The sequence below is a fragment of the Archocentrus centrarchus genome, chromosome 13 (assembly GCF_007364275.1).
Source record: "Archocentrus centrarchus isolate MPI-CPG fArcCen1 chromosome 13, fArcCen1, whole genome shotgun sequence".
Classification (NCBI taxonomy): Eukaryota; Metazoa; Chordata; class Actinopteri; order Cichliformes; family Cichlidae; genus Archocentrus; species Archocentrus centrarchus.
In genome coordinates, this window is record NC_044358.1 from 24,627,861 (window position 1) to 24,647,349 (window position 19,489).

The 19,489-nt window shown below is 38.9% G+C and overlaps 1 protein-coding gene across 1 annotated transcript; it reads right to left on the reverse strand.

The window, feature by feature from the left end:
- Positions 1-2,709: 2,709 nt before the first annotated feature.
- LOC115790479 (uncharacterized) lies at positions 2,710-5,530 on the reverse strand. The gene is made up of 5 exons (XM_030744285.1): positions 5,311-5,530; positions 4,358-4,517; positions 3,236-3,398; positions 3,052-3,105; positions 2,710-2,960 (listed from the first exon to the last, which is right to left on the reverse strand). The coding sequence occupies exons 1-5, from the start codon at positions 5,436-5,438 to the stop codon at positions 2,710-2,712; spliced, it is 756 nt and encodes a 251-aa protein (XP_030600145.1). The 5' UTR covers positions 5,439-5,530.
- Between the last annotated feature and the right edge of the window lie 13,959 nt (positions 5,531-19,489).

A 19,489-nucleotide genomic window follows, 5' to 3' on the forward strand; every position in this document is an offset into this window, starting at 1 on the left:
GCTGTGGAAGAGAGCCAGAGATTAATAACTAACGATTAAATGCAGAGTGGTGTATAAACAGTAAAAAGAGGTGAATGAAGAAAGAAATAATCAATGCATCACGTGAAATCCCCCAGCAGCCTAGACCTATTGCAACATAACTAAGGAAGGGTTCAGGGCCACCTGATCCAGCCCTAAATTTAAGTTTGATCAAAAATGAAAGTCTAAAGCTTAATTTTAGAGGTAGAGAGGGTCTTTCCCAAATCCAAACAGGGAGCTGGTTCCACAGAAGAGGTGCCTGAAAGCTGCCGGTTCTGCCTCCCGTTCTACCTTTAAATACCTTAGGACCCACATATAAGCCAGCAGTCTGAGAGCGAAGTGCACTATTGGGGTGATATGGTTATGAGGTCTTTCAGATAAGATAGGGCCTGATTGTTCAAGACTTTATATGTGAGTAGAAGGATTTTAAGTTAAATTTTAACAGGGAGCCAATAAAGAGAAGCCAGTATGGGAGAAATATGCTCACTCTTTCTAGTCCGTCAGTACTGTAGCTGCAGCATTTTGGATCCACTGACGACTTTTCAGCGAGCTGATAATAATGAATTACAATAGTCCAGCCTAGAAGTAATAAATGCATGAATTAGCTTTTCAGCATCACTCTGACATAGTATAAGACAGTAAAAACTTGTCAGAAAAACATATACTCAAGTAAGAGACATTCACACCAGTAGGTCACTGGTGTGAATGACTAAACAATCAGACACAGACTTCATGACGGTGACCTGAGAGCACGAGATCCTAGAGGGCCCTGTGTTCACTTCCTGACGCCATGGTGTCTGATTGCCATTTGCTATAGAATACCAGAATTGGCAGGTCCACCACTTGCGCCCTTCGCTTTTTCACAGATGAGAGCAGCTTCACCCTGAGTACATATGACAGATGTGAAATGGAGAACATTATGCTGCCTGTAACATTGTTCAGGATGACCGGTTTGGTGGGTCAGTGATAGTCTGGGGAGGCCTATCCATGGAAGGCTGCACAGACAGGCTAGGCAAAATCCTTGGATCCACTGTCAGACCCTATGCTGGTGCAGTGGGTCCTGGATTCCTCCTGGTGCACAACAATGCCCTGCCTCATGTGGCAAGAGTATGCAGGCAATTCCTGGAGAAACTACAGGAATTGATACCACTGATTGGCCCCCACACTCCCCTGACCTAAATCCAACAGAACACTTCTGGGCCATTATGCTTCGGTCCATCTGACGCCACCAGGTTGCACCTCAGACTCAGTGATGTCCTGATCCAGATCTGGGAGGAGATCCCCCAGGACACCATCCATCATCTCATTGGGAGCATGCCCCGATGTTGACAGGCATGCATATAAACACACTGGGGTATTACAAACTATTTTGACCATTTTTTTTTTTTTGTATCATTTTGAGCTGCTGCAATGAAATTTTGGCAAAGTAGACTAGCCTGCCACATCATTTTTTTTACTTTGATATTTGGAGTGTTTTTGACTTCAGCCCTCTGTAAGTTGATAATTTTCATTTTTATTAAATGATATTGCATCCTTACGTTCCTAACACATTACCCAGTCTGCCATATATTAAATATAAACATGTAATATATAATTGTATACCAGTGATGTCACCAAAAACAGTTGAACAGGCAGTATCTTGAAGTCCTGTAAAGTTGTACTGATATCAATGTAAATGCAATACCACTAATAAGTGATACTGCTGATTGAGTAATATAATGTAATTAAAAAATATATATATAATAAGTATTCAGTTCTGAGTGTACAACAAAAAGCAATACATCCTTGAATAGCATTAGATTGTCTGTAAGGAAGAAATGTTGGGCATTAATATTTCAAAGTTACTTTTAATTTTTTCAAGTGTGCGTGCACAACAATAACTGACCTTACCTTGTGGAAATATAAAAATGACAGAGTGGTCTACAATGGTGGAGATACACACGGTTATTTAATTTTATTGTGAGAACTATCCACTGCTGTGAACACAAATCTTGGTAACACTTCATAATACGGCCCACGATTAAGGCTATGAGTACCAGAATTATGTGTAAATACACGTAATTCCAGGGATGTACCCTGTAGGTAAAGTTCTGCATAATTTCCAGGTAATTTAGCCAAAAAACCCAACTCTTTTTCCTCGATTCTACATCTTGAGTATGCTGTACTTTTCGAGGCACAGGTCACATTATGCAGTGGCTTAACCTGACTTAGAGGTATTTTACATGGATGTACCCTGTATATAAATTTAAGTTCTGCATAATTTCCGAGTCCTAAGGCTGTAAATACCCTGTACTTCTGGTCTTAGTCGCGGGCCGATCATGAAGCGTTTCCCGGATCTTTTTAAGAATCTACAAAGGGGCGGGGCGACATGTACATGCGCCGCGCTGGGGTGTGGGCGGCACAGGTTCGAATCCCGGCCCATCGCCAGCCCACCTGCGTGTCCTCCCCTGATTCCCTGTCTCTCCTCTACTGCTAATAAAGCTGTTGTGGCCAAAAAAGAAGAATCTGCAAAGGGAACATGGGCCCCTGAGCAAAGTTCACACTCATGATGACAAAGAGGCCAAAACTTGAGTCTGAATGGATTAAAAGACCAACGATGATTTTTATTTTTATTTTTTAGAGACAAACCCAACATTGTAAGAAAATATGTAAATAAAAATGAGTACCATCCACAGATCAGCCTGTTTTGAATTAAGGTGAACACTTGGAAATAATGAAATGGAGTGACTGAAGAACAGAGTTGTGGTTGAAATCAGTGAAAACATGAACTTTGTTAAAGAAGTAGGTCTTCCCAGGAATCAGTTTAGGGGAGCTGCAGGGATCATCTGTGTTCAGGATGTGAGGCAAAGGCAGAGCTTTCATTATTGTCCCCCCACAGATCTTCAGCACGCTCCTGAACACAATGCTATGCAGAGACACACTTTCCACAGTCCCGATGTGCACTAAACAGAGAGACACAAACACGTTACATTACAAAGCCAAATTTATTCATAAACAGCATTATGAAAATCTAAATTGTAGACAATATCTTACTTTCTTTGCAAATATCATTATTATTCAAAATATTCACAGATAGAAGTCTGGATTCTGAAAAAGAAAGAAAAAGAACATTATAGACATGTTATTGGTAAAGTGGATCTGGGCTGTGTAATCGAGTTAAAATGACACAAAATGAAGTTCTACTCTGTGAAAGAAGATCTGAGCAGACACAACAGACCGTTAATCATCTTTCTCTGATCCTGTCCTGGTTTGTGGATTGATCTCAGCCTCCCAGCACAGCACGACCACAGGGTGGTGCTGTAGTAGAGGTGACCACAGCATCTGAAACCTGTCTTGGCAGAGTAGAGCACCTCTTTGTCCTCGCTTGAGCAGCAAATGTCCTAATTTTGAAAAGATATATAGTGTTATTAAGTTTAAGGAACACATCATTGTTTGCAGTCAGTGAGCACTGTGTTAGTTCAGGGAGGTCACAATGTCAAGTTCAGCCAGTAATGTTGATACATCAGTTGATATCAGCACAGTTTTTGCAAATGGGTATAGAATATTCCCTACGTGAAGTTTACTTTGACTGTCATATAAACAGTAAATAGATCTAACATACAGTTTCAATACAGATTTCATTGTGCTTTTGAAGGGAACTGCTTAGAGTGATCTATCAACCTTAATAATTGTTGCTGGTTTAGACTGGAAGTGATACTTTTAGTATTAATCCGTATTGGAATCTTCTGGTTCTGCTTTTTTCAGAAAGAATCATAAAATTCACCCAGAAGATGATGATGATCGTGAATCTGCTTTAACAATAGCGGTTTTAAAAGTCTCAAATGCAGCATTGATGATTGACTTGCGTGTTGTTGTGTTAAAGCATGCTGTTTTCATCCACTTTATATTGACTGTGCTTACGTGAGCTGAATATATTCTGGATTTGTAGTTCAGTTGTGTTGTGGGAGGGGCCACTGGTTTCCTAAATGTTTTCCCCAGACCATTATATGTTATTCATGTTCCTTTAAAATGACAGACAGGACTCTCTGAGATAATTAAACAGCTCAAGACAGTTTCACAGTTTATTCTTTTAATTTCCATATCGGTCAAATCATGTTTCGTCCATCACTGTGAGATGACTCCAGGAGCCAGAAGAATCCACTCAGAAAGGGGCCTTTGAAATGGTAGGAAATACAAAATGCTTCCTTCAATGGGACCATAACTTTGGAGCCTGGTGTGGCCAACATTACCCTCGCCTTGTATCTCTATTATGTTATAAGGCCCAATAACATAATAGAGTGTAATACATGAACAGATTCACAAACAACAGATCCTGAGATGACATCATTAATAAATCTACCTGTGGCTTTTGCAGAATGGATCCGCAGCACTGGCCGCCCCCTCCATGCTTCTCTAATACCGTCAGATTGTACAGCGTTCCTGCACAACACTTCATCTGTGGGTCTTTAATGTTGTACGCTTTAACCCCACAGCAGTGAATGTTTTCTGATTTGGGATGTCTGGGTGGAAAACAGAGGTAAAAATTAATATCAAATAAGGACAGTGAGATAAAGAATGTAAGGTAATTAGAGGCTGAGTTAGATGAGTATTGCTGAATGCCATCATCAGGGTGGCACTTTATTCTCTCCATCAGTGTCTACACAGAATGCATTTCTACCCAGCTGTGCTGTTGCCACCCACACTTTGACAGCTACTGCAGCTGGAGACAGGCTTGATAATTCAACCAATTCAAGTGATAGAGATAAACATAAAACTGAAACAGAGACCTGGATATAAAGAGCTGCTAAGCAAATATGTACATGCTAATAACCACAAATGACAAATGTTTCAATGGACTAGCCTTTTTGTCATTGTGAAATACTGAATAATGCAGTAACTGTAAACCCCAAATATTTTAGCTCCATTAGAATCACCTGGAGACATGAGTCATGACCATATGCACGCAGACAAGTTTTAACAATAAACTTGAACTCAAACGGCACCAAACCCAATCAGAGACCCAGAGAGACGGAGACAGGGAGTGTCTTTGGAACCGTATCTCAGAGAGGAACCGTACCCAGAGAGGAGCAGTGTGAGAAAATTCATCATAGCTGATGATTTCACATAGTTACTATGAAGGGCACAGTTCTGTAGAAATCCTGCACCACCAAGAAAACAAAGGCGGGACAGGATTGTGCCTTTCAGAGAAACTATCTGATTAAAAAAAAGAAGTCTTTTTTCACTGGATTCACACACACACACACACACACACACACACACACACACACACACACACACACACACACACATTACCTGTGTCCGTTGCAGCAGATCTCAGTATGAGGACGGTAAATTTCTGTCCCACAGCAGTGTTGTCCAGGGCTGCCATGAAACTGAGAACAACACATAGTCCCTTTAGCCGGGTTGTAAGGAAAACCCATCTCTGAACATTCCTCTCCATCTTCTCTATCCTCGTACAAGGTGTTATTACAACAGAGAACTCCACGTTGTGCCAAACCATACGGTGTCTCTCCGCAGCACTTGAAGAATCAGACACAATACAGTAAATTGTGTAGCAATGCAAACACAAACAGGCACTGTCATTCAAATGCACAGAAGTCAACATATAAGGTTTGACAAAAAAATTAGCACAAAAATCAAAACTTTCAACCTTTCTGCATCACATACATCTAATTTCAATACATAGTGTGTCTAAGTTGTTTTGGTCTTACCGTACTTTTGATCCTTTTGCATTAGTGGAAACAGATACCGTTATACAACTTTTACACATCAGATAGAAAACACCCTCAGTTACTGTGTATAAGAAATGGGGTGGAGCTCCGAGTGCTCTCATCAAAAGTGCCCAAAAACAGCATTTATTTTTTTCTTTTCTGGGATCACTTGTTTCCACTGCTGTCAGCTCTCTACATTTGAATGTTCTTTGAATAGAATTTAATACTGAAATGCTGTTCTGCCTGGTATGTTTTAATTAATTTTTTCTGCTTTAGGAAAAACAGCAGTTTAGGTTTTTTTTGCACATAAACAGAAAAAACAAACAAACAAACAAACAAACTTAGTCATGTGGGCAGGCCTGGAAAAATAAGGGGGAAACAAAGCAGTGCATTACTTGATCTATCCAAGGCTTCCACACAGATACACATCCATCACAGCAGACATGAGTATGTGGGTTATACACAGTGGCTGTGGCTTTACTTTGACCTGAACAGAGGGGTGTGAGGGTTGGGAGAGAGGAGAGAGGAGACAGGAGTTCCAGTAAGAAACTTATCAGTATTAATAACTAAACAGCTTCTCAGAAAAATGCTCTGAGAAATAAGCAAATAAGGTTTATATATTGAAGAAAAATGTAAGAAAAAATATGCACACATCAGTTCAATCAATTAGAGTTCAGCAGATGTGAAAACAGGATGCATCAGACTTTCCATTAAAAAATGAAAGCTTTCTAGCGATATCTAGTAATCTCCCATTTGATTTCGCCCGTGTCTCATTTCTCTCTCTGTCTCTCTTAATCTACCATTACTATTATTATTGTCAGGGTCAAAATATCATAGCCAGTTTTCCTGACTCACTTCAGTCCTACCCTAATCCATGTGATGTCAACTGCTAAATATTTAGATGTCTGTATCCATGGATGGAGAAAGAAAAGCATTTCTAATTCACACCCACCATAAGAATGTCATCTGCACATATTTCCGCGGTCTCAACTGTACCTTTGTGGAAAAACCATTTAGCCTCAGGCTTAAAACTGTCACTTTGACAGATCTGAGCATGCAACAATTTTTACTGTTGCGTCCTTCTACATTTCAGAGGTTAAATGCCTACCACAGGTATTTTACTTTTACCTGAAGTCTTTTTATGGCATAACACATAACTTATCAAATTTCTTTCTTTCTTTCTTTCTATGTGTGAAAGGAAATTGTTGTTCTTACACAGATACATGCAAGATAAAACTGTTCAAACTGCTCATCTTTAACAGCCTTATTGTGACATGAGCTGTAGATGATCTAGGTAGATGATCTAGTATATTCCAGTGGTACACATGAGCTCCAAAACCAAGACAAACAGACATGGATACCTGAGGCGCAGAACCAATGAGGTTTTTGGTTTCTCTCACAGCAGCAATGTTCTTTTGGATTGTAGCATGTTGACCCACAGAGATGTGTGCTTGGTTCAGTGCTGTGGATGCACAAAGGCAGGCAAAAACAAAAACAGTCCACATTACAGGAACACCACCATAAAGTGGAAAACAGTATGGAAGTAAGTATGGAAACATAATTTTCTTTTATAGTGTAGGCTGGACCACATGTATACATGTAGTCATTCAGCAAAAGTCAAACTCGCACATATGCAATAACTAGTTTAATGGTTCTCTGGATAATATTTGACCTCCAGTAGTGTTATAGATTACTTTTCCTATATGGTCATTTTCCAGTTTGCCTGTTGTATGTATTTGTAAAAAGAGTCTAGTTGTAGTGTTTCATATAATTTCACTGGTGTGCAAAATCCAGCAACGTGTCAGATAAGGCAGAGTGACTGTTACAAACTTGTGTGTTATTTGAACTGCTGGATGATTTGATCAAAGTAAAATAAAATTTCTGTTGTGAGTCAAACACCACTGCTTTTGTTAAAACCACTGCCCTGTCATAGAAAGTGTTATTTGATATCAGTGTTGGGATGCAGCATGTTTATTCTTCAAATATGGAAGCTTTTAAAGCCTGGTAAGACAACCAAATATTCTGTGTATATGGGTCAACTTTTACCCATGTAAATCTGACAGGGGAGGAGTTTTTTCTTCCCCATTAAGGCGAAGCTCTTGCTTAAAAGTTTTGCTTAATGTCCTGAACCATTTAAGTGCCCCGAGTTTACTTATGTTATACACTGATGTTATATAAAGTGGAACTAATTTTCTTTTGCAAAGTATGAATGAATGGTGTATGTGCATAGACAGATAGACAATAATAATAATAATAGATGGCTGAGCTGTGACATTGTAGTAAAGACCTCCAGTTACCTTACCAGTTGCGTTGGAGCTCAAGCGTCTGAAAAATAAAATAAAATATTTAAATGCAAGACACACACACACACACACATACACACACACACACACACACACCCTTTTCAACTTACTGTAGTTTCCCCAGATCCCCTGGACTTCTTTGGAAATGTAACACTTGTGTGTTGCTGCACACCTGTGGACATAAAGCAAAACAAGTTTTGATAAATAAATAAATAAATGAACAAAGTGCAAACACTGTACATTTCAGCAAACTGAGCGCCCCCCCCCCCCCCCCCCCCCAAAAAAAAAAAAAACCCTCACAATGTACGACTTATCCTACATGTTCAGATATAAGCCTTAATAACTGTCTGTACAGACTGTAAATAATATTTAATGCACAATAAATTGTATTCATATTTCCATTATTATTATTATTTCAGGAATTTCAATTGCTGTTGAATAGTTTGAAGAGTTTGTCCATCCCTTTTGGTCACAGCGTACACAATTGTACACATCATTTTCCATAGTTATATATTGCACTGGAATATTCATTTTCTGATATCTCCTGTATTCAGAAGATTTTTTTTTTTCACCAGATTCCTGTATCACGACAAAATGGCTTAGAAACAGATTTATAAGATGTACATGAAACTGAATTTGACAAATTCTGACATTCAAATGTACCTGACTCACAGCAGGATGAATTCATCAGTTGTATCTCAGCAGTATCATTCTTCCAACAGCAGCACTCAGTCTTGGTGTTGAACTGGCCATGATGACAGCACTCGTGATCTTCGGAGTTCCTTATCAGGATCTTCTTATCATTAATTGGACCACAACACAGCTGCTTTTTCACATCATACGCCTCTGTAGGAAAGATTTGTCATCATATCTCAGTTAACGATTAGCTCTTTACAGTAGATGCTGGGTTTACGCGTTTCTTATGAAGTCTGTCTTTTCAATAATTTTTCTGACAATATTATGATTCGCTCTACTTACTTCCATCACAACACTGTAGTTCCTTGTCTTTGTTGAAGGTCTTGTTTCCACATAAATGAGCTGCAGAGGAAAAAGGCAAAAGAGTCAACATACAGGCATCACTCACAGTCATTAGCATGAAACTTCCTTTAACTGCTGTATGATGGACTTCCATGAAGTTTAGAGATGTGCAAAGGAAAACAGAAAAAATGAAATTTGCTTCAAGATAACTAATCACAACACTGATTTTTATTTATTTATTTTTTTGCATAAGCAACATTGCAGACATGACATGCCTCAGTCTGACATGCCTTAAGACTGATGTGTACAGCGTGACATAAACTATAACAATTTTCTTTGTTGCACAGTGTGACATGCAGTTAAGTGCTGAGTTGACCTGCAATTGAGTCCTTGAAACAGCAGGATGAATTCTTGGGTTGCAGCTCCAGAACTTTTTCCTTATTCTGACAGCAGCACTGAGTCTCGTTGTCATACTGGTTGTGACCACAGCACTGGTGGTGACTGGAGCTCTTTATAAGAATCGTCTTGTTATCAGTCGATCCACAACACAACTGCTTCTCCTCGTCAAAAGCCTCTGTTGAAAACAGTCATGGTTATTTTTGAAACTTTTTCATCAAATATAAATCAACTGACAAGCTGCTGAAATATCCTGAAGATGTTTGAGTGGAGTAAATGTCGTAGAACTGTACAATTGTTCGACTGAAAAACTACATTTCAAAAGGCATAACATCTGTAGCCAAAGATCCCCAGTTTTTTTTTTGTTGTTGTTGTTTTTTCTTTTGTTTTTCATTGCTCATGTTACAGAGGCTGAAAAGACCTGTTTACTGCATGTAACACCTTGGAAAAACTAACTGTCTCAAACAAGGGGAAGAATTTCTTCTTTTTATTGAAAACTATTCAAGTGGACCACCTCATAAAGCTGATAAAGACTTCTATCTACTATTTATTTTATCATCAAAACAAACAGCAGCTACTTTGAGGAATGACACAAGAGGATGGAACACCGAGGAAAGAATTAAACGCCAAAGCACCTCAGAACTAAGAACAGCACTTAAATACACTAAGGGAGAAAATACATGAAACAACATAAACATGAAACAAACCTGGAGTCAAATAGCTTAAATACACAACATCCAAAGACTCAAACACTGGGTCAAATGACCCAGGACCATGACATTCCCTCTCTGCTCACCTTTACCACAACATTTAGCCATTGGTGCAGGTTTTGCTGTGATGGTTGACTGACAGCATATTTCACTGACTGGGTTGTAGGCCTTCAGGTCACAGCAGTTGGACACCTTTTCACTCAGACCCTGTGTAACACTGGCTGCAAAAACAAGACAGACACCAGCACCATTGTAGGAAATTAGGCAACTCCCAGAACTGTCTAATTTTTGACTCTGTTTGATTTACTTAAAACAAGCAAAAAAACCAAAAACCTTCATCTGCTTATTGTGCACAATGTAAGGGTTAGTGATGCACAAATGTTCACAGAGCTAATGAATGTAAATATCAAACTTCATTTTAGTGTTAGCAGATGAAGAGTAATCTATGCTGAATTTGTGTTATAGCAAGTGCATTACATCACTACTAAGAATTCAATTCAATTCAGTTTTATTTATATAGCGCCAAATCACAACAAACAGTCGCCTCATGGGGCTTTGTATTGTGGGTAAAGACCCTACAATAATACAGAGAAAACCCAACAGTCAAAATGACCCCCTATGAGCAGCACTTGGTGACAGTGGGAAGGAAAAACTCCCTTTTAACAGGAAGAAACCTCCAGCAGAACCAGGCTCAGGGAGGGGCAGTCATCTGCCGTGACCGGTTGGGCTGAGGGGAGAGAAAAAAGACATGCTGTGGAAGAGAGCCAGAGATTAATAGCAATTAATGATTAAAACTAAAATTTTAAAATGAAATTTTAGATTTCATTTTAAAATGTTAGTTTTAACCTTTAGGGCCTTACATGGCCAAGCCCCCCAGTATATCTCTGACCTGTTGAAACCATATTCTTCATCCAGAGGTCTTAGATCATCAGGTCAAAGGTTACTGTTGGTCCCTCGCACTCGTTTTTAAAACTTGTGGGGATCGGGCTTTTGGGGCTGTGGCACCAAGGTTGTGGAATTCTCTTCCACTCTCTTTACGCTGTACAGACTCCATTGACTCTTTTAAAAAGCAGCTGAAGACATTTTTATACAGACAAGCTTTTAATTAACATGTTATATTGTATTCTATTGTTTTGATATTGTTGTACCTTTATTTTATTTTTGTTTTTTGTTGCGAAGCACTTTGTGATTTTTATCTGTGATAAGTGCTATATAAATAAATTTTACTTACTTACTTAAATGCAGAGTGGAGTATAAACAAAGTAAATAAGGTGAATGAAAAGAAACAGTGCATTATGGGAACCCCCCCAGCAGCCTAGGCCTATAGCAGCATAACTAAGGGATGGTTCAGGGTCACCTGATCCAGCCCTAACTATAAGCTTTATCATAAAGGAAAGTTTTAAGCCTAATCTTAAAAATAGAGAGGGTGTCTGTCTCCCGAATCCAAGCTGGGAGCTGGTTCCACAGAAGAGGGGCCTGAAAGCTGAAGGCTCTGCCTCCCATTCTACTTTTAATTATCCTAGGAACCACAAGTAGGCCAGCAGTCTGAAAGCAAAGTGCTCCATTGGGGTGATATGGTACTATGAGGTCTTTGAGATAAGATGGGGACTGATTATTCAGGAACTTGTATGTCAGGAGAAGGATTTTAAATTCTATTCTAGATTTAACAGGGAGCCAATGAAGAGAAGCCAATATGGGAGAAATCTGCTCTCTCTTTCTAGTCCCTGTCAGTACTCTAGCTGCAGCATTTTGGATCAGCTGAAGGCGTTTCAGGGAGCTTTTAGGACAGCCTGATAATAATGAATTACAATAGTCCAGCCTAGAAGTAATAAATGCATGAATTAGCTTTTCAGCATCAATCTGAGAAAGGATTGATGCTGAAAACTTAGAAATATGCAAAAAAGCGGTCCTACGTATTTGTTTAATATGTGCATTGAAGGACATATCCTGGTCAAAAATGACAGGTAAAGCTGAGTATCATGTGCATAACAATGAAAATTGATGCAATGCTTTTTAATAATACTGCCTAAGGGAAGCATGTATAATGTATATAGAATTGGTCCCAGCACAGAACCCTGTAGAACTCCGTAATTAACCTTAGTGTCTTAAGAAGACTTCCCATTTACATAAACAAATTGGAGTCTATTAGATAAATATGATTCAAACCACTCAGTGCAGTACCTTTAATACCTATAGTATGCTCTAATCTCTGTAATAAAAAGTTATGGTCAACAGTATCAAAAGCTGCACTGAGGTCCAACAGGACAAGAACAGAGATATGTCCACTGTCAGAGGCTGTAAGAAGATCATTTGTAACCTTCACTAATGGGAGGAAGTTCACAAGTTCAAAGAGAAGCAAAAAACATTCAGTCTAAAAATAGCTTGGTATTTTTTTTCTTTTACTTGAGCAGCAGTTAGCCTTCTTCCTGGAAGGCTGGAATAAATTGTGCTGGTGGTTTAGAGGATAGGCCAATAAATTTCTAATCTTTCATAGTCACTGTGCACTGCAACCATTATAAACTTTGGGGAGATGTGGAGGAACATGAGATTTACTTAAAAACCCCTTCATGTCCTTAATGTGCACAATGCAAAGGTTAGTGACACACAAATGTTCACAGAGCTGAGAAGCAAAACAGTTTCAACAGGTCTGAATGAACTGATGAAAAAATCCATGAAAAATAAGTATTTATTTTCAGGTGCTTTTAGTTGTAATCTTCTGTGTTTGGACGTTTCTAATCTCTGTAAAGCACTTTGTAAACCACAAATGTTAAAGCATAGTCCCTCATTGGGTAATGGTATTGAAAGTAAGTAGCTGCTATTAGTTTTTTTTGCTAAAGTCGGAAGTATATACACTCATCTGCCAATTTTAACAATAATGTCAATGCAGTATTAACTTTTACTCCAAAGCAGCTCAATTCAACTGCTCCACAAACTCCAGCCTCCAAAATGGTCAGAAATTTAAATGAACACCTTGCTGTCATTATGTTGCCACTGTGTAAACACAACAAGGCAGTCAAACACTGAGGCTGCTGCTTTCCCTGTTGAGATTTTATTAAATTATTTCTTTTTCACCCATTTCAGGTGCTCTGTTTCTTGTGCAATTACAAAGCCTGAATTCCAGTTTCAGTTAGTTGTTAGCTAGTTTACAAATTCATTACCTGTGAAGGTGTGTCCATGTTGTACTTTACAACAAGTGGCTGTTTCAGGATTGTAAGCCTCCTTTCCACAACAAGATAGACTTGCACCTGGGTGAAGTTCATTTTCACAGCAAGTAGCCTCTTGGATGTCATACTGTGTTCCACTGCAGTCTTTTCTGAAAAGCACAGATAACCAACCCCAGGATGTGATCCGTGACACTCATTTATATTCCGCAGACATGCAAAGAGTAAAGGTAGTGAAGGTGGACACCTTTAAATACCTCGGGACTATCATGGCCAAATAGCCGAGAAGGAGGACTCAAATTCAGGCACAAATGAGACAGTGTTACAGAGGGCTAGACAAGACAGACTTGATTTAGGACACATGGGAGGTTGGATGGATTCTGAAGGAAGCTCGTAATTTCATCCATGACTGTAGATGGACTGTTAACTGACTCAATCTTATAAGGACCAATAACATAAATGTTATGTGGCATGGTTGTTGGTGCAATTTCTGGTCTATTTCAGAAACTGCTGATACACTGGGATTTTCCCACAAAACCATATCACAAAATACCCAGTGAGCAGCAGATGCCTTGTTGATGTCAGACATAAGAGGAGAACGTCGGACTGCTTTAGGCTGATAGGAAGACAACAGTAAATGAAATAACTTGTTAAAACCAAGGTATGCAGAAGAGCATCTATGAATGCAGAACATGTCAAACCTTGGGCTACAGCAGCAGAAGACCACACCAGGTGCAGCTCAGAACAGTGAATCACAACATCCTGCATTACATCTCTCTCTCATTTTTTTATTCTATCATTGTGAGGAACCTCATCAACATCATGCGTTCCCTAGCTTCTAATCCAGCTCTTAACCTTGAGGGACCTGGCTAATAGTAGAAATGCATATCCCACATACACACAGTGAATGAGGAAGCATCGACTTACCGATAACAGGTGTTTGTGGAGGCTCCCACAGCAGGCTCTGTCAACAAACACAAGTTCAAAACTGTGAGTCACTGATATTTATAGGTTTAAGCCTGTTAATAGCATTAGATGAAATATCAGATGGTATGCTGTAATAATATGCTGCTCAGCTTATTCTGTAAACAACAAGCAAACCGCAAACCTCTGCCAAGGCAGCTCGCTCTGTGGCCAGTATTTAATTTTAAGGGAATAGTATTGTATTTTGTACATATTCATTTTGTTTTCTCTGTTCTTTTAAAACAGAGTTTAAGACGTTTGTAGTGCAGTAAAAATCAGATAAGGGTAGCATGACATATGTCAACTTTGATTACACAAACATCATGTAGGTAATGCACAATAGGTATTGATTTATAAACTATGTATATATATATATATATATATATATATATATATATATATATATATATATATATATATATATATATATATATATATATATATCAGAGGCGATTGCTCTAAGACTGCAAGGGAAGCTCAGCTTCCCCTAAAATGTCAAAAAATAAGTGGTCAGATATATACTGTTGTGTGTACATGTCATTGACTAAATATGCGCAACAACGCGCTCAACTTTTGTTCAGAATCAGCTTCTTATCACTGGTAATGACGCGGCTTTCCTCTCACTCATTCCCGCAGCTTCTCAGCGCTTTAAACAGTGTGGACGCTGAGCGTCTACAGAGTTCAAAAGCCAAGCAAAGAAAGCAGTGAAACGAGATGAGTCATTGGATAAATGTTGGGCTTGAGACTTTCCTAATCCACTTAGCGGCATTTTCTTTGTTAAAAACGACTAGCGACAAATCGAGCTTCTATTTCTGGTGGGGTTTTTTTTTTTTGTAGCTGCTTGTGTTTGGAGACTGACTTCTATCACTCTTTCTGACTTCTATCGCAGTTTCTGTCCAGCGAGTGCTGCTGTATAAATAAACTGACATATTTTATGGTGTAGGCCGAAATTGAGCTTCCCCTCCTTGAAAGACCAGCATCCGCCACTGATATATATATATATATATATATATATATATATATATATATATATAGATATATATATATATATATATATATATATATATATATATATATATATATATATATATATATATATATATATATTAAGCTCAAGTTACATATTTTATCAAACTATATATATAAAATAGGGGTGGGACTTATTAATTAATTAGGAGCTTTGTAATTAATTAATCGAAATTAATCGCATTTTAATTGCATTTAAATATTTAACATGATAAATATTAATTTAAGTTTGGTTGATGAATGAATCAATATACATAAGCCGGGTCCTCTGAACGATGCGGCCCCTGAATTTTTGACATTGTGCGTCGATATAATCTGTATGCCTGGAACTCGTGCACTGAGAAACATTCCACGGTGCAAAGTGCGATTAAAATGCGTTAAAATTTTAGTTCGTTATAAGCCAAATTTAAATGGATTATAAACATGATTCCACTGTACTTCCCTACAAAGTTTTATCAGAATTCATTCAGAACTTTTCAAGCTATCGTGTTTACACGCTGCCAAAAACAACTTCTTTGCCAGAGGTAATAATATAAACGCCTACAGAAATGTATCTCTGCCAAATCAGTTGCCGCTCAGTTTTTCCATTTCATTTTTCATTTCATTTTCTAAGCAGTATCATGAACTTCAACTGTAATATTAACAGAAAAAAAAAAATCATGCTTCCAAGCGTCATCTCACCGCTAACTCTATTAAATAGGCTTTACTCACAGGTAAAGCCTGTCTGTTTTAATAATACCTTAATTTCGTGTGATATGATATATGATATTGTATATATTTCTTATATCTCCATCTACTTTTACACACACACACACACACACACACACACACACACACACACACACCACACACACACACACACACACACACACACACACACACACACACACACACACACACAGAGAGTCAAAAGAAAACCCATCAAGGACTTCAGTCTATATCAATCAATCAAAAAAAAAGCAAGAAAGAAAGAAAGAATGAAAGCAAGCAAGGAAACAAACAAAAATGACAAAACGCTACTCACCACAAGCAGTGTTGAAGCCAAAAATTAGGGGAACTGAAAAAAATGGACAGAGAAGGATTAATATAAAGCTTTAAACACGTATTTATATATATATAAATTATCCATTTTATTTCCATTTCAGCAAAACTGCAAAATAACCAACCAAATCCCAGAGCCCAAAGCAGAAACATCTGGACGATGCAAAGGAAGCAAACAGATTTGCTTAAATACTTTTAAGGCCACGCCTTCCTCGTGACAGCCCAAAAAATAGGGCCAAATAGATTCAGGTGACGTACATCCACCATCGAAGAGCACGTGAAAAAAAGCCTCCCCCCAAAAGAACCTCTTTTACAACATTTATAAGACTTTATAAGACATCACGGAAAGAGGCTACACACCTTTGTCAGAGCATGGAGTAACATCCTCACCTTGAAATGTTTTTGCTCCACTCAGGTGGATCTTCAAACAATTTAAAGCTGCATCACTAAATCTCAAAACTGATTCCTTTCCCCTCACCTGTGATAGTGAGCCCTTTCCTGTCTTATTGTTGCGTCACTTATTGTGTAATTCAAATTTTAAGATGAACAGTTTTGTCTATTATTGTTCTGTTTTATTCTTCGCCCATGGGTCCTCAACCCACTCATGGGCGTTTGAGAAAAAAAAAATCATTCCATGTTGTCCAGTTTCAATAGTATCATTGCCAACAGTCATTCAGGACGAGAATCTAACTCAATCCCAGTCTAACAAACTCCTGCTGATTTTGCAGGCTAGCCCTATAACCTTGTATAAGCTCTAACCCACTCCATCTGGAAGCAAAATTAAAAAAAAAAAAAAAAAAAAAAAAAAACGACTGAGAAGCCCATCACAATACTACTTTTCAACGTATATGGCCAGGGGCACACGAGTAAAAACTCGGCAAAGAACCAAAGAGAAGGGGAACAGAAAGCAGGCATCCCTCTCCGGAGTTTGCGCTCGTTGGTGTTCGTTTCCGCTGTTCCTTGCCGACACCCTGCTCTCCGGGGCACTGTCTCCCTCTCCGGCTGTTGTTGGGCTTTTGTTCCTTGCCCTCTATTTTGGAGTTTTGGGGGACATGGTACCAGCAAACCAGACAGTGTTGGCTCACGGTTAGCGGTTATAGGATGCGCGACATATGCCCTGAAAACTGTCTCCTGGTAGGCCTTGACATATCAGAATGGCTGTATCCGACTCTTTTCTTAGGTTTTATTGTCTCCGAGTTTCAGAAAAATGTTTTATTCCCTGTGTCAATTTAAAATCTACATGTGTTGTCAGTTTGTTCACCATATAATGTACACGCAAGTGTCTATGCTTCTGCTGTCTGGTATTCAGCCTATTTTAAGAAACTGTCTGAGTCACACATTCTTCAGACAAACGCCCGCAGTTTGCCATGATCTGGGACCGTTCAGCTGGGGTTGACGCAATTGTTGTTTCCGACTCTTGAATTTCTAAATCTTCTTATACAGATAAGAAAAGGTGTGGCAGGTGTGAAGGCCGGTCTTGCTGTTCAGGTCATGTTTTCTAGATCTGTTTACAAACCAGTCCTTAACTGATATTGACTGCTTCTCCTGACTGACAATCCTGTTTAGTTCAAAACTGATCAGAACTGCATTTTAACAAAAATCATCATGGTGGGTGATTTTAATCGGGACTGGCTTTCTTCTGTGTTTGAAGATTTTTTTAGGCACAGCATGTTTTTAAATTTAACGCAAATTATTCAAAGCCACAGAATCAAAAATCCCCAGATAAATAATCTTAGTGATCTTTTTTTTTTCTTTAACCAGTATGCTACCTAAGTTTTCCACATCAGCGGTTTTTGCCAATGATTTGCATGCTCATTGCGTGGTTGGTGCCCCGCACCGCAAAAAGAAACTTGAAGCGTTTTAGTGATCAAGCGTTTCTTTACAATTGAATTAATTTTAATTCATCATGTAAAGCATCACACTGATTGATAACGTCAGCTTAGCTTGGAAATACTTTTATGAGAGTCTCATCTGTTTGCAGACAAACACGGTCCTTTTCGCCAGGTCAGAGTGAAGGTCGCGAAGGCCCTGGGTCAGTTCTGAGCTGTCCGGTCTCCTACGAGGAAGAAAGTCCAACTCTGAAACTGGCTACGTTTTCGTCAGTTGGGTATTCGTTTCACTGCCTCCATTATTAGGAAGGTTAAACGTTTTTACTTTTTGACATTAACCACTGAGTCTGAACGATTTGTGCCAGCCCTCATTCCCCAGAGCTACTTCCCCATTTAACCATCGACTGTGTCAGATAAAACTGAAATGCTCAACTATTTAAACAAACATTTTTCACTTCCTCTCACAAAACTACTAGTAGCTCCTCGGTTACTAATACTTTTGCTTTTAAACCATTCCCGGTGGAAGAGGTCTGGAAGGCTTTGAAAAGTCCCTGATATGGTGATATCATTTACATGAATGCCCCTGTTGATTCGCTCCGTCTGTTGGACTAGCTCCACTGTACTTTTACTTATTTTCGGTTCATCCTTTTCTTTTTTTATTAGATTAAATGGTACGTAAGCAGTTTAGTCATAATCTGGACTTTAATATATTCATTGTTCCATTATTTGTTACTTGGAAGGGAGGCCTTTTACTTTTCTGGCCCCGTTTTCATGGATGGAGGACTTGCAGCTCTCCCATGGGAACTTGTTCCTATTTTATTGTTTTTATTATGTTTTTATTATGTTTGTTTGAAAGAGTTCTCTCTTGCAAATGAGACACTCAATGGGACTGCCTGTCATAGGGCGAGAGGCAGGGTACACCCTGTACAGGTGGCCAGAACAGAGAGACAGACAACATCCACACTCACCACATTCATGCTCTTATTCACACCTATAGGTAATTTAGAGTTTCCAATTAACCTAACCCCAGTAAGTGCATGTCTTTAGACTGTGGGAGGAAACCCACACAGACACGGGGAGAAAATGCAAACTCCACAGAGGAAAAAGAGAGAGGCCCGGGTGGAATCAAACCCAGGCTTTCCAGATGTTGTTCTAACTGTGACACAGCAGTGCTAACCGCTGCGCCACCGTGCTCATTTAAAATGCGCTTTTAAATCAGTGAGCTAATAGAGTGTGACGAGGGAGTCATAATGCATTAATCAGAATACAGATGACTGAGTTATAGCCTCTGCATTATAAATAAAATAACAGCGATGTTATTACCGTCTCGTACCTACTAAAATGATCACGCAA

What these genes read in the sequence shown, in the direction of transcription:
- LOC115790479 (XM_030744285.1), bottom strand. Translation starts at nt 5,438, where the DNA reads ATGGGTTTTCCTTACAACCCGGCTAAAGGGACTATGTGTTGTTCTCAG. An exon ending in TCAGAGAAAGATGATTAACG is followed by an intron (nt 3,106 to 3,235) that starts GTCTGTTGTGTC and finishes TTTCTTTTTCAG; the next exon opens with AATCCAGACTTCTATCTGTG. An exon ending in TAATGATATTTGCAAAGAAA is followed by an intron (nt 2,961 to 3,051) that starts GTAAGATATTGT and finishes CTCTCTGTTTAG; the next exon opens with TGCACATCGGGACTGTGGAA.